The sequence below is a fragment of the Oncorhynchus mykiss genome, chromosome 16 (assembly GCF_057628025.1).
Source record: "Oncorhynchus mykiss isolate SJ-2025 chromosome 16, ASM5762802v1, whole genome shotgun sequence".
NCBI classification, from domain to species: Eukaryota; Metazoa; Chordata; class Actinopteri; order Salmoniformes; family Salmonidae; genus Oncorhynchus; species Oncorhynchus mykiss.
In genome coordinates this window covers 35,735,858-35,756,117 of record NC_143037.1, presented here as the reverse complement: position 1 = coordinate 35,756,117, position 20,260 = coordinate 35,735,858, and the positions used below count along the sequence as shown (strand labels likewise).

Here is a 20,260-nt window from a genome sequence, read left to right as displayed (position 1 = left end):
GGGACTTGAACCTCTTGGGATATTCATTTGGGGAAGAGATGAATGTAGGACAATCTCAGTAAATGTGTTTTTCCCCTCATACAAATACTTAAACAGGCTGTCTTTCCCAGTACTTCTACCGCTCAACCTGGTCAAGTCTGGTTACAAATGGCATAAAAAAGGCATTTGTTTGAAATGCATTGGTTTCTGTTGTTTAAAACATGGTATTTAAATTTAGTGATTTGTCCCGAATGAACATGGTCTGACATCAGGCCTACAGATGTACTATCAGAAAAACATCTAGCACTAAATGGGAACGCAATCTCTGCAAACCAAATGTAACTGTATCCTTGAGATCTAAGGATGTCGATATTTGCAGTAATGTCAATGGATAAAGTGCATGAAAGTTGTGTTTCTCAATGAAGAATGTTCAAAGTTTGCAACCTGGCAACTCGTACTACCATAGCCACTAAATCACTACCAGCTTCTGCGTCCTCTTGCTGTTGAGAGAATGCACTTTCAGTCAACCTACCTAGAAAAATAAAAGGTATACAAAAGAGGGCACTCACTGCCGGGTTTCTAAATGAGTACATTAATGGACTTCATAACAACATGATGAATGAAGACATTTCACACCGCATTCCTTTGGGGGAAAGCATAAGTGATTTTTCCTCTCTCAAAAGAACCACTCGTAATTGTATTTGAGTTGACTAGCTTAGACACAAAGATAATTTAGCAAAATGGGGAAGAAAATGTAAAAGAAAATATCTGGTTTCAAATCACATGTTCATAAATCGGTAGGAATGTGTATTTCCTTGATACTAGTCACTATTTGATCGAGCTAGCTAATTGGGTGCATTCCACTAGGGAAGAATATATGATCAGACCAAAACAAACCAGTAAGGGGCATCTTTCGCAATTCTCAACCCCGGTGGGAAATGTCAAACCAAGCATCTATTGGTATGGCAACAGCACCGCCCTCGACCGCATGGCACTACAGAGTGTTGTGCGGACAGCCCAGCACATCACTGGGGCAGAGCACCCTGCAATCCAGGACCTCTATATCAGGTGATGTGAAAAGAAGACCCAGAAAATCGTCAAAGACCCCAACCACCCAAGCCAAAGACTATTTTCTCTGCTGCCGGTCCCGGTGAATCAAGTCCGACACCAACAGGCTCTTGAACGTCTTCTACCGCCTATCAATACAACTAATAAATAGCTACACAGACTGAGTTTACCTTTAATCTCTGCACACTCACAGGGCCCTATACACTCGCACACACTGTCACACCAACACACAAACACTCACTCCATAATTTGCTCACACATAATATGCACATACATTTATACAGACTCTACACACCCACTCACATGAAAACTGTTGCTACTGTTTATCTTATAGCCTGTCCCCTTACATATCTACCTCTAACCCTCCAGTATGCCTCCAGTATGCCTGCACATGTAAATATGGAATTGGATCTGACTTTTTAAATATTTTCTGTATACAGTATGCATAGCTAATTACTTTGTGTATTCAATATTCTTATTTCTTGTGTTTTTCTTTCTTTCTAGTAACACATTGTTATGGATTACTCCATTGTTGGGTTTTGACTTTGCAGGAAAGGCATTTCACTGTAATTGCGCATGTGACATTAAAACTTAAAAAGGCACCCCTATTTCAACTTAATTCATGCCCTAGAGCGGAAATGCTCGTTTATGTTCCACCTCCGATAATGGTGATTTCCACGTGGAGTCCAGAAACATAAACAAACAGGGAACTGACAGCTGTTATTCCTAACCTTATCTAGCTAGCTAACGTTATCGGTTGTTGATGTTTTGTTTTTTAAACTACACCGTATTTAAAAGATTAGCCAGCTGGCTATGCTGCTTCTGGAGCTGGATTTGTCATAAGCATTTAGTGAAGACTTCACCACAAATGGAAACCAGTATCTTTGTCTTCGTCATCTATTGTTACCTTGGGTATCTTGTATAACAGACATACGTTTTTCTACATTGCAATGGACACGGTGCAACCTTTGGTAGGTAGGCTGCTGGCAGGCTTCGGTACAGCAAAGCCAAGTCAGTCCTTGCTCATGGTTCTCAAAGGGAAGTGAAATGATAAGACTACAATGACTTTGCACGTTGCAAATACCATGTAACAACACCATGAGCGCATTGGACATGAAACATCAATACCAAATGTTCTTCTGCGTGTGCGCCTGTTCATTATAAGATAGACACTGTGGTTTCTAGCTGCACCAATCAAAGTAGTAAAGTGTGTAATGAAGTGGGAATTTAGTGGTCAAAACCAGCAATCATGGAGCGACGGGGGGAGCAGGGTTGCAAAATGCAAACATATTACGCAATTATACCATTTGTAAAATGGTCAGATATATATACATATATATGTTTTTAATACAGAAAAGCTCAAACATAAGTGAAAATTGACAAAAATGGAGAGGTGCAAAAACATACATTTGCACCCCATATTTGTATCTGTTCCATGGCTCAGGAGACCAAGTAGACACAAGACTGTTCGGCTAAACTCAGTAGCGAAGAAGAATAACTTTGCAGCTGTTTCTGATTAATAAACAATGCCATGCTGGTGGGTGGTAACATTCAAATAAACCCCAGCCCTGAAAAGAAACTGAAAAGTATTAGCCCTTCGGATTTCCCACTTCACGCCCAAATATATCATAATTTGACTAAAACGATGACTTATTAACTTCAATCGTTGTGCAACATCATGGATAAGCTCTAGGCATTGTGTTTCAGCTGAAAACAATAGAATTTTGCTCTTCCAAAAAAACTAGTAAAAAAAAATAACATGTTTTTATTGTCAGTCAAAGAGGAGCTGGTGCCCCAATGGCTTGCACAGCTCTCAAAGTATGTGCAGATGGTGGAACACAGGAAGGAGGGACAACAAAGAGAAGTGGGCGGGATGAAGGGATGGGGAGTTGGAGAAATGAAAATGTATTGTGTATTAGTGTCAAATCTGCGGGAGAGAGCGCACAAAGGCCTCCTCAACCTCCATTGGCAGGCTAATTGAGTTAATGATGCACGTTCCCTATCCAGTAGCCCCAGCCATCTGTCCCTACAGTACATGATTCCATTAAGTAGCTGCAGGTGAGTGTGCCGCAATTACCTTAAATCCACCATTTTGAAATGCTAGCACTACAGAGTGGGTGAAAAAACAAGCTGGTCATGGTGTACAACTAATTGTTCGATTACACTAAATGCTGAGTGCACAAAGGATAATCAGACGGCTCTGTTGGTTCTTTGCTGCCAAATAACATGCTACATAAATACTGTTTGTCTGTTTCGGGTGCTGATGTGTCTAAACCGTCAAACAATGTCAAAACACTTGCATGCGTAGAGATGTGGGTCATTCCATGAAATGAGTCCCTTTGATATTAGTAGAGAATTCAATAAATCGTATTTTTAATATGAATATGCATTTTGACATGTCCATCCATCAATCCACTTAATTCACACATTTCTCCAAGTTTCACCATCATCGTAAAACCCTAGTTTTTCTGTTGCTTTGACAGTCATTTCTGAAGATTATTATTTATTTCATATTGATTAGTGATTCATTTACATCTGTCCCTCATTTTAAGGTCAACCCTGTTCCGTGAACTGAACTCTGGTTTTAATATGGTAAAACTATTCCTTTCAAAAGAAACATTTAACATGTAGTCAAACCATAGAGTAAAAGCAGGTGAGCTGTTACTATTCTTTTTAGCAATTTTCTGGTGTTTTGTGGAGGAAAACTAAGCGGGTCGAGCATAACACATCAACCCTGTTACCCATAGACAGAAAGGCTAGAAATAGTTTACTAATGACATTTTTTGGGGTGAAGCTTGCATTCCCCCTGTCACAAGGCATATTTAAGAAGAAATCATTGACCCCGTCACGGTCAACCCTGTTACTTTTTTTTGCCATTTAATATGCAATTACTGTGGTCATTTTGTTATTTAACCTCTTGAGATTGGAAAACGTGTTTTCTTTTGTTTGTTTTTTTTGTCATTATGACCATGTTAAAATATCACAAAATCAAAAATGTTTGGGACCAAGTCACACTTCTCAAAAGGCCCCGAATTGGTGGCCAGCCCAGGTGCCTTCACTGAAAAGCTTCCATGTGGCGAGATATTGGGAAAACTCTGTCACCGTCAGTGCAAATTGCACAGTCGGTGTTTTCTCCAGATGTCCACGTGTGATATTTTATTGTCCCAATGCAAATTCATTGTGTGTGTGGTACATACCTGCGCTCTGAGTTCTTGTCCTGGGAGAGGACCGGTCTATCAGTTGGTGCTCTGTTGGACGGCTTCTTGATGTTTCTCTGTGAACAAAAATATCATAGAAATGAATCATCTTGATCATTAACACTTTACATAAGTATAGAGACAACTACACTTGGTCACATAAAGAACTGCAATAACAGTGCAAGCTGTGGTTAATGATTATCTACCCCCCAAAATGAACACCTCAGATTATTCAAAAATAATTATGCAACGGATCATTTACAACTAATTCCTAATATGTGGCTGTCTGACTTTGATTGAAAGTTAGACAATACTTTGTGAGAAAGGTCATAGTAAAATCATTCACCTTCAACTCATCCATCAGCTGATAAGGGATGAAGTCATGAGGGGGAGGGGCCAACAGTAGATTTTTGAACTTAACTTGGCCTTCTTCCACCCTCTGATTGGCTGGAGGAGGAGTGGAGTCCTCCTCTTGTCCAGCAAAGAGTCCTGTGATTGGGGGATGTATATATTGTTTTGTACAAAAGCAGACGGAAACCGTAAGACACAAATAGCATAAACCAATTGAATACGCTATGTGACATCATTTTTATAATCCTTCTGTTCTTTTTCTAGTATATTATAATTCATTGTAGCTGAACAGTTCAAGTGAAACGCTACAGCACAAGTCTGCCTTATACTTTGTCTTAGTCAGGCTGTTATTTATTTTCCTTTCACTTTTTGGTATTGCGTCTCCCTGGAAACCACAGGCACGGTGACTCCGTATGGCATCATTTAAGGAAGCGTTAAGTGGATGAGAGCCCTTTTCTGGCAGTGCTCAGGCAGCGCTTTCTCTGGTCGAGAGGCTCATTTACTTAATGCACCCGACGCTGAAATAGCGATGACTTCAGCTAGCTAGCTCACTGAGAGTGGTGGAGTGGAACCATTGGTACTGTACAATAAGGCACAAAAGCACAAAGGGAGGGAAATAGCTCATTAGTGCAATTTGCAGTTGTTTTTAAGAAAAGAAAAGAACTCAAGAGGATACCATTTCGCAGAGAAAAATAGGATTTACCTTGATGGGGTTGATGCTAAAATAGGGGCTGCATCTCCAGATATAGAAGACCACAAGTATCTTCAGCAAATAACATCAAGTGAGCCAACATTAATGTTGTTACATGATGCTAGCCCACATGTACGACAACTGATGATATCCTAATATGGATGCAAAACACATCCCATGAGTTTACTACTGATTGGATTTATATAGCGCTTTTCTACCAACCGAGATACTCAAAGCACTTTACATAGTAGGGGGAAAATGCACCTCATCCACCACCTGGATGATGCACAGCGACCGTTTTCTTGTGCCAGAACACTCACCACACATTAGCTACAGAGGTGAGGAGTGATATACACCAATTAAGGAATGAGGGGGATGATTAGGTGGCCATGATGGAATGGGGCCAGGTTGGGAATTTAGTCATGACACCAGAGTTAATCATCCCTACTCTTACGATAAGTGCCATGGGATTTTTAATGACCACAGAGTAAGGACAGATGTTTAATGTCCAATCCGAAAGACAGCACCCTACACAGCGCAATATCCACTTCACTGCCCTGGGATCTCCTTAGACCAGAGGAAAGAGTGCCCCCTACTGTCCCTCCAACACCACTTCCAGCAGCATCTGGTCTCCCATCCAGGGACTGACCTGGACCAACCCTACTTAGCTTCAGAGGCAAGCCATCCGTGGGATGCAGGGTGGTAGGCTGCTGGCTAGGATCGTTTGACCTCCCGGCACTGCGCAGCCAGCGGCTAATTAGCATACTCTCCTGCACCCCAGGAGAGTGAACACTGAGGGAAGAGGCAGACCGAGAAAGGGAGCGTGAGTGAGGGGAAAGAGAGAGACGAGAGGATAATGGAAGGGAGAGAGAAAGGGGCTGAGGAGGAGAGAGGGGTAGAGAGGACACTGAGGGAAGAGGGGCGGGAGTGTGGGGAAAGGGAGGGAGAGAGGATAATGGAAGGGAGAGAGAAAGGGGGTAAATACAGGGTTGTTGCCAAGAATCAGGGATGAAAGAATAGGTACGGAGAGAACAATTGAGTTAGAGAGAAGGTGAGAAAGGAGTAAGTAAACTAGAGGAAAATGAGAGATAAAATCTAGAAAGGTAGGAGAGAAGGAGTAATTAAGAGTTTACAGAAGCAGCACAATGGAGTACATTAGTGCCTGTAAAAAAACATACTGTTCAGACATAACACTTTTGAGCATTAGCTGTGATTATATCCCATTTCATGGGCTAGTCATCACATAAGAGGTGGGCATTCTCCTCAGAGAAAATTGATTGGCTTTATCGACCTAGCAAGCTGGATTTAATCATTTGAAATTAGGTTTACAGTTAAATATTACTCACGTCTGTGTCAGCCACTCTGAATATAACCAGCCCAAGTAGACAGATTTAGCTGCAATTTTTTTAATATATACTAAATTCTCACCCACCACCAATTTGCAGCTGTCATGCTCATTGCTCTTTGATGTCTGAAATACAACAAATCCTCACCACCCTCAATTCAAGCGTTCCGTCAACAAATACTGGGGAAGATGCCTTGAAGAGTGTTTGGGAAGTTGCCCTTTTAGTGAGAAAGTGAACCATTTGACTTGTCACTAAAAATATTTTGTCTTTTACACAAAGGTTATATTCTGATATACTGGAAGATAAAATCATATCCAGATTCCGACACTGCTCTTCCTTTATCCAAAGCATTGAAAAAGGCCATAATTTCACCTCATGGACTCTTTTTCCAACCACGGAACAATATTCATGACCAAAAAGTTGTTTGTTTTGATAATAGAAAATTGCATATGCCTACGCTTACTTTTTACTGTTCCGGTAAAAAGTATCAGTCTATGGCCCATAAGTTATTTTATATGACTTCAATAGAGTAATGTAACCACTGAATATTCATGACCAAAGTCTACGTCCCATAAGTTATTTTATATGACTTCAATAGAGTAATGTAACCACTGAATATTCATGACCAAAGTCTACGTCCCATAAGTTATTTTATATAACTTCAATAGAGTAATGTAACCACTGAATATTTGTGACCGAAAAGTTGTTCATTCTGATAACAGAAAATTGCACAAGCCTCCGCATGGCCTACTTTTTCCAGGAACAGCAACAAATAAAATGCCTACTTGGAGAATAGCTACATGGGTGAAAATGTCTCACTTTGTACTGTAAGTTCTTTAATATGACTTCAATAGAGAGTTACAAGGGGGGTTGAAAGGGCTTCATAAAATGACCTTCCACATCAAGTCAAGTCAGAACAAAACAGGCATATAAAGGACAGGCAGGCTTACTTCAGGTGAACTGCCATGTCATCTTGATAAGTAGTTTCTCTACTGAACTGTCATTACTTGCTGTTACTGAAGTTGAATAAGTCATGAAAGTTAAATGTAAAGGGATGATTAAAAGCATAATACATTGGAGGTAAACCATCATCTGTAATGGATGAGTGTGTGAGATCATTTTGTTGTCAATACACACATTCCAATTATCATATAGTAAATTATCAACTTAGAAATTCGACATTCACTCAGAGCACGGCACCTCTATTGCTCTAATTATGCTGTGCGGTCTTGTCATCCCTTATGTCACCAAACTGCTGTCTCTAACCTCTTCCTTTTCTTCAGTCAACAGTCAGTCAATAGCTCCAAAACCAGTGCAATCCATTCTCCAACATCCGTCCTTGTACTGACAGGCTATTGCGACTCAACTCTCTTTTCAAAACATTGTTTTTAGTGTGGTTGTATACTCTGGCTGCTGTCAGATTGTTTGGGTGTGAGAGCCCAGCAGGTCCTGTAACGGTTCAGTTCAAATGTAAGCAATTAGGGTCGTGACCTCTACATCAAGGTGTCACTTTTAATAACACTGAAACCTAAGATGAAAGCCAGGTGAAGGACTATCGCACCGAGCTGTTTTGCCAGAGAAGAGCCTTCAAGACAGTCAGTCACCAAAAACCTGCCTGTGATAATAAAACACCTATTCAGCTAGACTGACAACTCATGTTGGAAAAGGATCCATTAAAAGGTATCTTCTCAAAATGTTCATGCAATACCTTCCCCTTTAAAAGGTTAGACAAAGACTGATTGGTCAAAATACAGAGGTATAAACAGCTGGGGTTTTACTTTTAAATTCAGACAAACCCATAAACCATGAACCCTAAAAATCCAACAGTTTGGTCTGCATGCACGACTCAATCAAGATCTGCCGGGCACCTCCCATTGCACTAGCAACAAGGACACACATATATTTAATTAAATTAGCTGCGCTCTAACTGCAAGGTCTCCTCATCCACAGCCAGAGGAACATCAGTAAAAGTGGGAGGAGGGGGAGGAGTGACGTTGTGGCTGCAAAGGCAGTATAGCACTTATTTCCCAATGCCAGAAATGCATAATAGTAACTTAGAGCACCCCAAAAAAACATTTCCAAATGACAAACTGAGGTTTACTTCAAATCAGCTCTAACTTCGGAAACAATCCCACAACGCCCTGCAGTCAGCGTCACATGGTGAATGAAAAACGTAGTAAAAACGTGGGATACATTTGTGAGAATGAGGTGGGTGAATTGGACGTCTCCTCGTCAATCTGCGAGCCAAATCTAATTCCTGAGAAATTCCACAGCTATCAGTAATGGAAGGAAGGCTTCAGCAAGAAGTTGCTTCTCAAAGTAGATGCTGTCCCTACCATTAACGTGGCTTCTAAAACATCTCAAACAGCCAGTAGCACTAGCAGAGACTGAGCATTGTCACTGGCATGGAAGTAAACCGGGTAAATGCAAGCAGCATTTCAGAGAAGCCCAGCAGCCAGGCTTTCTTTGGAGGTGTGGATTGTGGATTTTGGTCAATCTGGAAAGTTAATTTCTGGAGCTCACCGTGAATTGTGTTTTGGGAGCTGCTGGCTGTCTGTACTCGGGCTCTGTGTGTGTGTGTGTGTGTGTGTGTGTGGATGGTTCGTCAGATGGATCCACGCGGGTGGATGGAGACCTCCAGCATAATTGTATTCTGCTATATCTGCTATGGGCTAGGGCATCTCAAATATATTGCCTACAGTCCAACAGATTTTAGGAATGGAATATGGAAACCAGAGTTTTTCATGTGTTTGTGGTGGCTGCAAGTTGCGATAATTCGGTCGTTCTGTGGCTCTGGGGGAGTTTTCTATACGGCCTTCTGAGTGCGGGCTAAACTGAAATGTAATCTTTCGGGCCATGGATCTGATCGTGGATCGGATAGCATTTCGGAGAAGCCCCAGAGCCATGCTTTCTTTGTAGGGGTGGATTGTATATTTTAGGATCAATGTGGTCAGTTGCTTCTTGTTGAAGCAGATAACATTAGCTTGCTATAGCTAGCTATCCTCTTCCACCATTTCTGAATGAATTTGTGGCTATCCTTCTAGCTATCAAAATAAGTGAGCTAGATTTTGTTTGTGTACTGCCATATGTCGATAACATAACTATGTTTGTCACTGGTATGGGCTAGTAAATATCCTAAACCTATCCAGTCAGACAGTGATAGACAAGCTAAAACCGTGGAGAGGAACAGGATAGAATTCACTTTCTGTTTCATCTGCTGCTGGCTTGCTAATGTTCACTCATAACTTCTTACACATGTAAATTGATGAAATTCTATAAATATTGTAATTGTGTCAATATGTTGTGAATATTGTAGAAAAATCCTCACAGCCACTGGGTGAGGACCAGCTTGCCATGTACAGTAGGCTACAGGCAATATATTCCTCCACCGTGCGAATCACAGAAATTACCATCTTGCATTCGGGACTTTCCGGCAGCCTTCGTGGATTTTATATGCAGAGAGCATAAATTGTACAATTGTAAACTTACAAAATAATTGTTCAAGTTAGAACCCACACAAATTAGTTAATATACAGCACCAACTACATATCTGATAAGGTCCGTTATCTACTACCTGGACTTGAAGTGGGGGAAAACACAGCCCATTCATTTTCAAATCAAGCATTCCCTGCCGTGCACCAGTTTTGTCCTTAGCCGTAAAGGGATTGACATGGAGCATATGGTCCCTGTGTTTCAAATCCGAGGCCTTGTTTTACCAACTCCCCTCAGGTTTAATGCCTGTGTCTGGGTGTGTGTGTGCTGTGCTACAGCCAATTAACATGCCGGAGTGACAAGCTGCAAATCACAGCACAGAATATGCCTGAGCCTGCCTCTCTAATTGCCGGGCTTTCTCATTAACTTAAGTAAATAAGAGTGTTGGTGCAGGACAGCTCAGCATGTGTGCATGTTGTCCCTTACACAATGCAACCAGTTTTGTCAATAATTGAAGGGAATATGGATGTGGACGAGAAATCCAATTTTTGATGCGTTTTGACAGGGATTATGCATGAAACGGGCATTTGGATTTTACATTTTAGCAGACGCTCTGACTTACAGTAGTGAAAGCATACAGTGCCTTGCGAAAGTATTCGGCCCCCTTGAACTTTGCGACCTTTTGCCACATTTCAGGCTTCAAACATAAAAATATAAAACTGTATTTTTTTGTGAAGAATCAACAACAAGTGGGACACAATCATGAAGTGGAATGACATTTATTGGATATTTCAAACTTTTTTAACAAATCAAAAACTGAAAAATTGGGCGTGCATAATTATTCTGTCCCCTTAAGTTAATACTTTGTAGCGCCACCTTTTGCTGCGATTACAGCTGTAAGTCGCTTGGGGTATGTCTCTATCAGTTTTGCACATCGAGAGACTGAAATTCTTTCCCATTCCTCCTTGCTAAACCGCTCGAGCTCAGTGAGGTTGGATGGAGAGCATTTGTGAACAGCAGTTTTCAGTTCTTTCCACAGATTCTCGATTGGATTCAGGTCTGGACTTTGACTTGGCCATTCTAACACCTGGATATGTTTATTTTTGAACCATTCCATTGTAGATTTTGCTTTATGTTTTGGATCATTGTCTTGTTGGAAGACAAATCTCCGTCCCAGTCTCAGGTCTTTTGCAGACTCCATCAGGTTTTCTTCCAGAATGGTCCTGTATTTGGCTCCATCCATCTTCCCATCAATTTTAACCATCTTCCCTGTCCCTGCTGAAGAAAAGCAGGCCCAAACCATGATGCTGCCACCACCATGTTTGACAGTGGGGATGGTGTGTTCAGCTGTGTTGCTTTTACGCCAAACATATCGTTTTGCATTGTTGCCAAAAAGTAAAGTTTTGGTTTCATCTGACCAGAGCACCTTCTTCCACATGTTTGATGTGTCTCCCAGGTGGCTTGTGGCAAACTTTAAACGACACTTTTTATGGATATCTTTAAGAAATGGCTTTCTTCTTGCCACTCTTCCATAAAGGCCAGATTTGTGCAATATACGACTGATTGTTGTCCTATGGACAGAGTCTCCCACCTCAGCTGTAGATCTCTGCAGTTCATCCAGAGTGATCATGGGCCTCTTGGCTGCATCTCTGATCAGTCTTCTCCTTGTATGAGCTGAAAGTTTAGAGGGACGGCCAGGTCTTGGTAGATTTGCAGTGGTCTGATACTCCTTCCATTTCAATATTATCGCTTGCACAGTGCTCCTTGGGATGTTTAAAGCTTGGGAAATCTTTTTGTATCCAAATCCGGCTTTAAACTTCTTCACAACAGTATCTCGGACCTGCCTGGTGTGTTCCTTGTTCTTCATGATGCTCTCTGCGCTTTTAACGGACCTCTGAGACTATCACAGTGCAGGTGCATTTATACGGAGACTTGATTACACACAGGTGGATTGTATTTATCATCATTAGTCATTTAGGTCAACATTGGATCATTCAGAGATCCTCACTGAACTTCTGGAGAGAGTTTGCTGCACTGAAAGTAAAGGGGCTGAATAATTTTGCACGCCCAATTTTTCAGTTTTTGATTTGTTAAAAAAGTTTGAAATATCCAATAAATGTCGTTCCACTTTATGATTGTGTCCCACTTGTTGTTGATTCTTCACAAAAAAATACAGTTTTATATCTTTATGTTTGAAGCCTGAATGTGGCAAAAGGTCGCAAAGTTCAAGGGGGCCGAATACTTTCGCAAGGCACTGTATATGTTCATAATTGTTCATACTGGTCCCTCGTGGGAATCGAACCCTGGCGTTGCAAGCGCCATGCTCGACCAACTGAGCCACACGAAACCCTTTTAGTTTTCAATTTTAGTTTGAGCATTTACTTTGTAACCATAATGAATGATGAGTGGAGCACAAATGGTGATGATCAGCCCTTTCAATTGATCCAAGTACGTGAGCGGAGCATGCCCAATTTGACTGGAGTGAGGCCTTCTCGCCAGCTTCAATTTCGCTCCAGTACCGCTCACTTCACGAGCTCAAGGCATGACCAGCCCAGCATGCATTTGTAGGCTACTTGTGTGCTGCTATAAACCCTTGCTTGAGCTACTGTTATGGAGTTTTCAGAAAGAAACTGATAAAACAAGTGCATAATCAAGGTGACAAAGATGAGGAGGACCAAGAGCAAGAACGGGAGTGAGGTGATGTAGTGTCCACAACTAAAGAATCATTCTAGAATCTGGAAAGTTATATGCCTAAAAACCTTCAGGCCAACCACTCTGCCCAGCCTGGCAAGAGTCACCTGAAGGGTGTTGAGCATCCTCAGTGTCTCAACAAGGGCGGATATGGTATTCTCCGATGCTGGCCTGATTTCCAGGCACCATCGCATGAGCCTTAAGTCACAGACTCTGGCCAAACTCGTGTTTCTAAAAGTGAACTGAAAGGCACTGAAGACTGAACCGGAGGTGAAGGTTCACCTTCCAACAGGACAACGACCCTAAGCACACAGCCAAGACAACGCAGGAGTGGCTTCGGGACAAGTCTCTGAATGTCCTTGAGTGGCCCAGCCAGAGCCCAGACTTGAACCCGATCTAACATCTCTGGAGAGACCTGGAAATAACTGTGCAGCGATGCTCCCCATCCAACCTGACTGTGCTTGAGAGATTCTGCAGAGAAGAATGGGAGAAACTCCCCAAATACCGGTGTGCAAAGCTTGTAGCGTCATACCCAAGGAGACTTGAGGCTGTAATCGCTGCCAAAGGTGCTTCAACAAAGTACTGGGTAAAGAATCTGAATACTTATGTAAATGTAATATCAGGTTTTTATTTTTAATACATTCACAAACATAAAATAAACTGTTTTTGCTTAGTCATTATGGGGTATTGTGTGTAGATTGATGAGGAAAATGATTTATTTAATGCTGTTTAGAATAAGGCTGTATCTAAAAAGCATATTTAATGCATATTTAATATTTAATTTTTATGACAGTTTGTCCTTACCCAGGTCTCCTTTAAGACTCCATAATGTAGGCCGAGGTGCTACACTTAACAAAAATATAAATGCAACATGTAAAGTTGTCACACCCTGATCAGTTTCACCTGTCTTTGTGCTCGTCTCCACCCCCCTCCAGGTGTTGCCCATCTTCTCCATTATCCCGTGTACTTATACCTGTGTTCTGTGTGTCTGTTGCCAGTTGTCTTGTTTGTCAAGCTTACCAGCATTTGTCCTGTCTGCTCCTGTCTTTTCCCAGCCTCCTTTACCAAGATAATCCATTACCTGACAGGTGTGGCATATCAAAAAGCTGATTAAACAGCATGATCATTACACAGGTGCACCTTGTGCTGGGGAAAATAAAAGGCCACTCTAAAATGTGGAGTTCTGTCACACAACGCCACAGATGTGAGAGGCAGCGCCGGAGAAGATGGCTGACGTTTTACGTGCGCCTAACCGATTGCATTTTCATTTTTTGCAAGTAATTATTTTACTTATTTTGTACATAATGTTGCTGCTATACATATATGTAAGGAACTCAATGAGCTGTATTCCGCCATAAGCAAACAGAATAACGCTCATCCAAAACGCACTCCTAGTGGCCGGGGACTTTAATGCATGGAAACTTAAATCTGTTTTACCAAATGTCTATCAGCATGTTAGACCACCTTTACTCCACACACAGAGAAGCGTACAAAGCTCTCCCTCACACTCATTTAGGCAAATCTGACCATAATTCTATCATCCTGATTCCTGCTTACAAGCAACAATTTAAGCAGGAAGCAGCAGTGACTCGGTCAATAAGAAAGTGGTCAGATGAAGCAGATGCTATACTATAGGACTGCTTTGCTAGCACGGGCTGGAATATGTTCCGGGATTCTTCCGATAGCATTGAGGAGTACACCACATCGGTCATTGGCTTCATCAATAAGTGCATCGATGACGTCGCCCCCACAGTGACCGTACGTACATACCCCGACCAGAAGCTATGGATTACAGGCAAAATCCGCACTGAGCTAAAGGGTAGAGCTGCCGCTTCCAAGGAGCGGGACTCTAACCTGGAAGCTTATAAGAAATCCTGCTATGCCCTCCGACAAACCATCAAAACAGGCAAAGTGTCAATACAGGACTAAGATCGAATACAGGACTAAGAACGGCTCCGACACTCGTCAGATGTGGCAGGGCTTGCAAACCATTAGACTACAAAGGGAAGCCCAACCGAGAGTTGCCCAGTGACACGAGCCTACCAGACAAGCTAAACTACTTCTATGCTCGCTTCGAGGCAAATAACACTGAAACATGCATGAGCGCATCAGCTGTTCTGGACGACTGTGTGATCACGCTCTCCGCAGCCGATGTGAGTAAGACCTTTAAACAGGTCAATATTCTGCTACTCTGTTATTATCTATGCATAGTCACTTTAATAACTCTACATACATGTACAAATTACCTCAATTACCTCAGCTAACCGGTGCCCCCGCACATTGACTCTGTACCGGTACCCCTGTATATAGCCTCACTATTGTTATTTTACTGCTGCTGTGTAATTATTTGTTACTTTTATTTGTATTTTTTAAACTGCATTGTTGGTTAGGGGCATGTAAGAAAGCATTTCACTGTAAGGTCTACTACACCAGTTGTATTTGGCACATGTGACTAATACAACTTGATGTCTCAAGTTGAGGGAGTGTGCATTTGGCATCCTGACTGCAGGAATGCCCACCAGAGCTGTTGCCAGATAATTACATGTTTATTTCTCTACCATAAGCCACCTCCAACGTTGTTTTAGAGAATTTGGCAGTACGTCCAAACGGCCTCACAACACATGTAACCACGCCAGCCCAGGACCTCACCTGTGGGATCGTCTGAGATCAGTCACAAAATTTTGGGTTTGCACAACTGAAGAATTTCTGCACAAACTGTCAGAAACAGTCTCAGGGAAGCTAATTTGAGTGCTTGTTGTGCGTCGTAACCGACCTCTGTGGGCAAATGCTAACCTTCAATGGCCCCCGAAACGCTGAGGAAGTGTGCTCTTCACGGATGAATCCAGGTTTCAACAGTACTGGGCAGATGACATCAGGTGGGCAAGCAGTTTGCTGAAGTCAACATTGTGAACAGAGTGCCCCATGATAGTGGTGAGGTTATGGTATGGGCAGTCAAAAGCTACAGACAACAAACACAATTGTACTTTATTGATAGCGATTTGAATGCACAGAGATACCATGATGAGATCCTGAGGCCCATTGTCGTGCCATTCATCCACCACCATCACCTCATGTTTCAGCATGATAATTCACGGCCCCATGTCGCAAGGATCTGTACACAATTCCTGGAAGCTGAAAATGTCTCAGTTCTTCCATGGTCTGCATACTGAGACATGTCACCTCATTGAGCATGCTTTGGATGCTCAGGATGGACGAGTACAACAGCGTGTTCCAGTTCCCGCCAATATCCAGCAACTTCGCACAGCCATTGCAGAGGAGTGGGTCAACATTCCACAGGCCACAATCATCAACCTGATCAAGTCTATCCGAAGGAGCAGGTGCGAGGGGCTGCCATAATAGTCTTCAGCGCCCAGAGAATGGTGAGTTAACTGTCTTGTTCAGGGGCAAAACAACAGATTTTTACCTTGTCAGCTCGAAGATTCAATCTAGCAACCTTTCGGTTACTGGCCGCTACCTGCCACCCAGTCATGTGATCTATCGATTATGGCCCCCCAAAAATATTTAAATTGACTGATTTCCTTTGAACTGTAACTCAGTAAAATCTTTGAAATTGTTGCATGTTGCATTTTTATTTTTGTTCAGTGTACAAAGCAAACATTTGTGTCAAAGTTCTACCGCTTGCTCTGTAATACAGTATGAGTAGTATTTTAATTTCAATATATATTTTTTTTACATTGATTAAAACATTTAAAAAATAAAATGAATATTGAAAACAAACTATTTTGTATTTTGCTAATTGTTCTATATTGTTGAACATATTCTATGGGTATATCAAAGTTTCAGAGTGGGATCTCTGCTAGTTTTAAAGTTATGGCCCATTTTATACAGAGAAATTGGAATAGAAGGCAATGTAACCAATCACAGCCCTTCTTTTACTCGTATCATTGCACATCCTTCAAATTACCAGCATAGGGTGTCCATTTTGAATCCATTTTCACATTCACTCTGTTGTAATGCTTACAAATTGGATCATAATGTCAATCATAAAATGTGCTTTTTCAATATTCATGTTAATATTTTACAATATTCATAAATTAATGTAAAACAAAATGTTACTGAAATCGAAATACTACTCATATTACAGAGCAAGTGGTAAAGCTTCATTTGACACCAATTGCTGCTTTGTAGCACCTACAGATGTAATATTATGGAGTCTTAATGGAGGCCAAGGTAAGGCCAAAATGTCAGAAATATGCCAACTTTGATACATTATTTCTCAATTATGCTTTTAGATATAAATGTCATGAAAATCCCCCCAATTTTTTGTCCTGGTTTCATATGGAATCCCTCTAAACCACAATAACGACTGTTCGTCTTAAGCCACAGCCAGGTAAAAGCCATTACGGTAGAGTAGAGTGTTTCTTCTTTAACATTACTTACCAGGTTCAACATCTATCAATGAAGGTATAAAAAGGATGAAGAATTTGGGGGGACATTTAAATGCATGTCTGTTTTCTGTTCCAGTCGACCGGGCACCCTTTAAGATATACATCATTTTCAAGGTATGGTCCCTAAGCGAACGCCATGATTAAATCATCAGAGAGAGGGTGAAAGAGAGAGGAATAGATGGATGGATGGAGGAGGTAGAGGCTCACCTCTACAAGCACCCCACCTCTGGAGGCCAACTGAAATTACCTTGATTTATCAGGTCTGGATCACGTCTGCACCCCACTCTCATAAATTCAAGGCCAAAGCTTCCAGATAGTTTTGATGATCAATAAAACATAATTGGATTTTTCACACATATTTGACCAGAAGTATTATAAAACCAGATGGAAAACTGTAAATTCTGTGTTTTAATGCCCGTCAATGGCACCTTCGGTAAATAAATCTCTCTGAAATGGCTATGGGCCTTTTATGTGTGATGTACTGTACTGATAAAATGTTATAATCGTTTCAAATTGACACCTCCAATGTCTCTGGGTCTTTTCTATGGTGAGAGAAACATTCTCTCCTTGATACAGAAATAAATAAGCAGATGAAATACAGAACACCCCTTACAAAATGATCTCCATTTATGACATTAACCATTTACACTCCACATTAAATCCCATTCAGATTTCAATAAAAGTGTTATGCGGTGTTGTACGCCATTAATCAAAAATGTATCCCAATCTTTAACAAGAGAAAACATACTCCTGAGCATCGTAAAAGAAGTGGAGAGAGAGAACACTCCATTAAATCAATTATGTCTGCTGCCAGAGTCTAGGCGAGGGATAATTACTTAGGGAGGGCGATCAGAGACTAACCTAATGATGATGCCCTTTCTTATACTCCTAGACTTGATGAAGCTGCAGCTCCTATGGGAGTGGCCTGATGGTGAAAACACAGCAACCATGGAGACAGAGATGGAGAGGAAGAGAGGGGCGGTAAGAGAGAGAGGGGGAGAGAGAAAGAGAGTGGTAGAGATAAAGAGGAGAGAGAGAGTGAGAGAAGGGAGAGAGAATGAAAGAGGGACAGTGAAAGAGGTATGAGGGAGAGAGAGATGGGGCAGGTGGCAGCGGGGGGAGGATTAGCCGTAGGGGTCAGTTGCTTTCTCACCTAGCTTAACTGCTGCGAAATGAGCCGAGGCCGTCAGGAAATTAACGAGGCGAGACGGAAGCAGCCTCGCCGGCGCTCTGACCTTCTTCTCTCTTTTGACACGCACACACACCCGTGCGTGCGTACAAACAAACACACGTCCTCGCAATTCATCTCGGTCTCTTGCACTGCCTCTCTCTCCCTCTCACTCCCATTTCTATGTCCTGATACTTTATCCAAGTTAATACAATTTAAGCTCTGTTTTAGTAGTCATGAATGTACTCAGTTGTGCTGCTTCTGTAAACTCTTAATTACTCCCTCTTTCTCCTACTTCTCTGCCCTTCATCTCTCCTTTTCATCTCATTTACTTACTCCTTTCTCTCCTTCTCAGTTACTCCATTACTTACTTCATCCTCTCTCCCTCCCTCTTTCTCTCTCACAGCATGGAGAGCAGTAAATTATCATCCCCTGTGCATTTCCACTTAACTGAGAGGGCTTCCTTTGAACTTTGCGGGCGAAGCCCTGCGCAGTCCACTGTTGTTCAGTGCAAATGAATAGGAGATGCGCTTGGGGAGCAAGAGAGAGAGAGAGAGAAAGTAAAAGAGCTGCTCGTGCTGTCCGAAGAGAGCCTCGATGGATTTTCACTATCAGTGGCACTTTGAACAGAGATAAGCGCAAGTTCTACACTCGAAGAAAAGATCAAGCTCGATCAAATAGCATTGATCCTCAGACCTTGGACAACAGAGAACAAACAACTGTAAATCGGTCAAAAAACAAGGGCCGCAAAAGAGCCCCCTAAAATACACTAATATTGTGTACTTTCACTTAATTCCAAGAGAACATCTTAATGCTGTCAATAACGACTTAACTAGAGGACTAAGCGACCATAGGGAGGAACATTGTTCAGACTAAAAATTAGATTTCAAGGTCATTGGTGGTGAGGTTGAGAAAGAACTCTCCTCAGAATTCTGCTGTCTATCAAAATGTACCCATATAATTAGATAGAGGGCACCAGGCCTCGAATTTCCCAGTGGCAATGACGGCTATGGCCGCCGATGACCCCTTGTGTGGTTGTAATGTCCCCAAAAACAATCCATGCCTTGCAGAAAAAGTGGCCATTGTGCCCTTGGGCTGAATATAATAATTATAATTCCTTTCTCCCGACTGCCAATCGCAGTGCTCCAAAGCACCTATCACTCAGGTGGCTCACTCAGATATCTCAATTCTGATAAGCCAATGCCGTCACATGATCAGTTCCTTTCCACAGGCCTAGCAGCTCTGAAGTAGGCTACAAGTGAAGACGGAAAAAAAAATTGGGGATGCAACGGCACACGTCCTTATCCAATTCCAAGGTGCAGGGTGAAGATGTTAGAAGAACTGTCCACATTTACTTTTTGTCAGCCAACAAGATGAGTAACAAACACCAAAAGCACAAACCTACTGTATGTTAATCTACTTTCCTCCATAGTGCAAAAGTACCTATTCTATTGGTCAGCTTGTCATTCTGTGAGATAAATAAATAACAGACTCAACTGGGACAGTTGTGGGATGATAGATCCCAAATTAATACAACTGTACATAAAATACAACTTTTAAAAGCAAATGAGGCTGCTGCTACAGATCGGAACGATAAACTATTAGGCTTTCTTCACATTATGAACGCAGCAATGTGCGCACGGCAGTTGTCTATAAGCGCAAATGTTCCAAAATTAAATGATTGAAAAGCACACTGCAAATGCAAGCGTTTCATATGACAGACGAAAATATCCTTTACAAATGTAGAAAGAGGTAAGATCTAAAGATGGGTTGTTAATATGACTCGGATTGTGTCTTTGGCTGCTGGACAACAAAAGACAGAGAATATGACAGCAATTCTGGGTTCAATGGCATATGAGGAATTGTTTATAAAATAATCCTCTTACCATTCCTATGGTCGGAACACAGAAAAATGACAAACAAAGTAC

General features: G+C 41.7%; 1 protein-coding gene across 2 annotated transcripts in view; it reads right to left on the bottom strand.

Annotated features, from left to right (window-relative positions):
* Nucleotides 1–20,260, bottom strand: part of LOC110491848 (MORN repeat-containing protein 1) — an 82,689-nt gene that overhangs the window by 32,578 nt on the left and 29,851 nt on the right. For both annotated transcript variants that reach the window (XM_021565656.3, XM_021565657.3), the window contains 2 exons: nucleotides 4,591–4,733; nucleotides 4,245–4,321 (listed from right to left, as the gene is read on the bottom strand). In XM_021565656.3, the coding sequence (XP_021421331.3) occupies nucleotides 4,245–4,321; nucleotides 4,591–4,733 (220 nt within the window). The remainder of the gene's footprint in view (nucleotides 1–4,244; nucleotides 4,322–4,590; nucleotides 4,734–20,260) is intronic.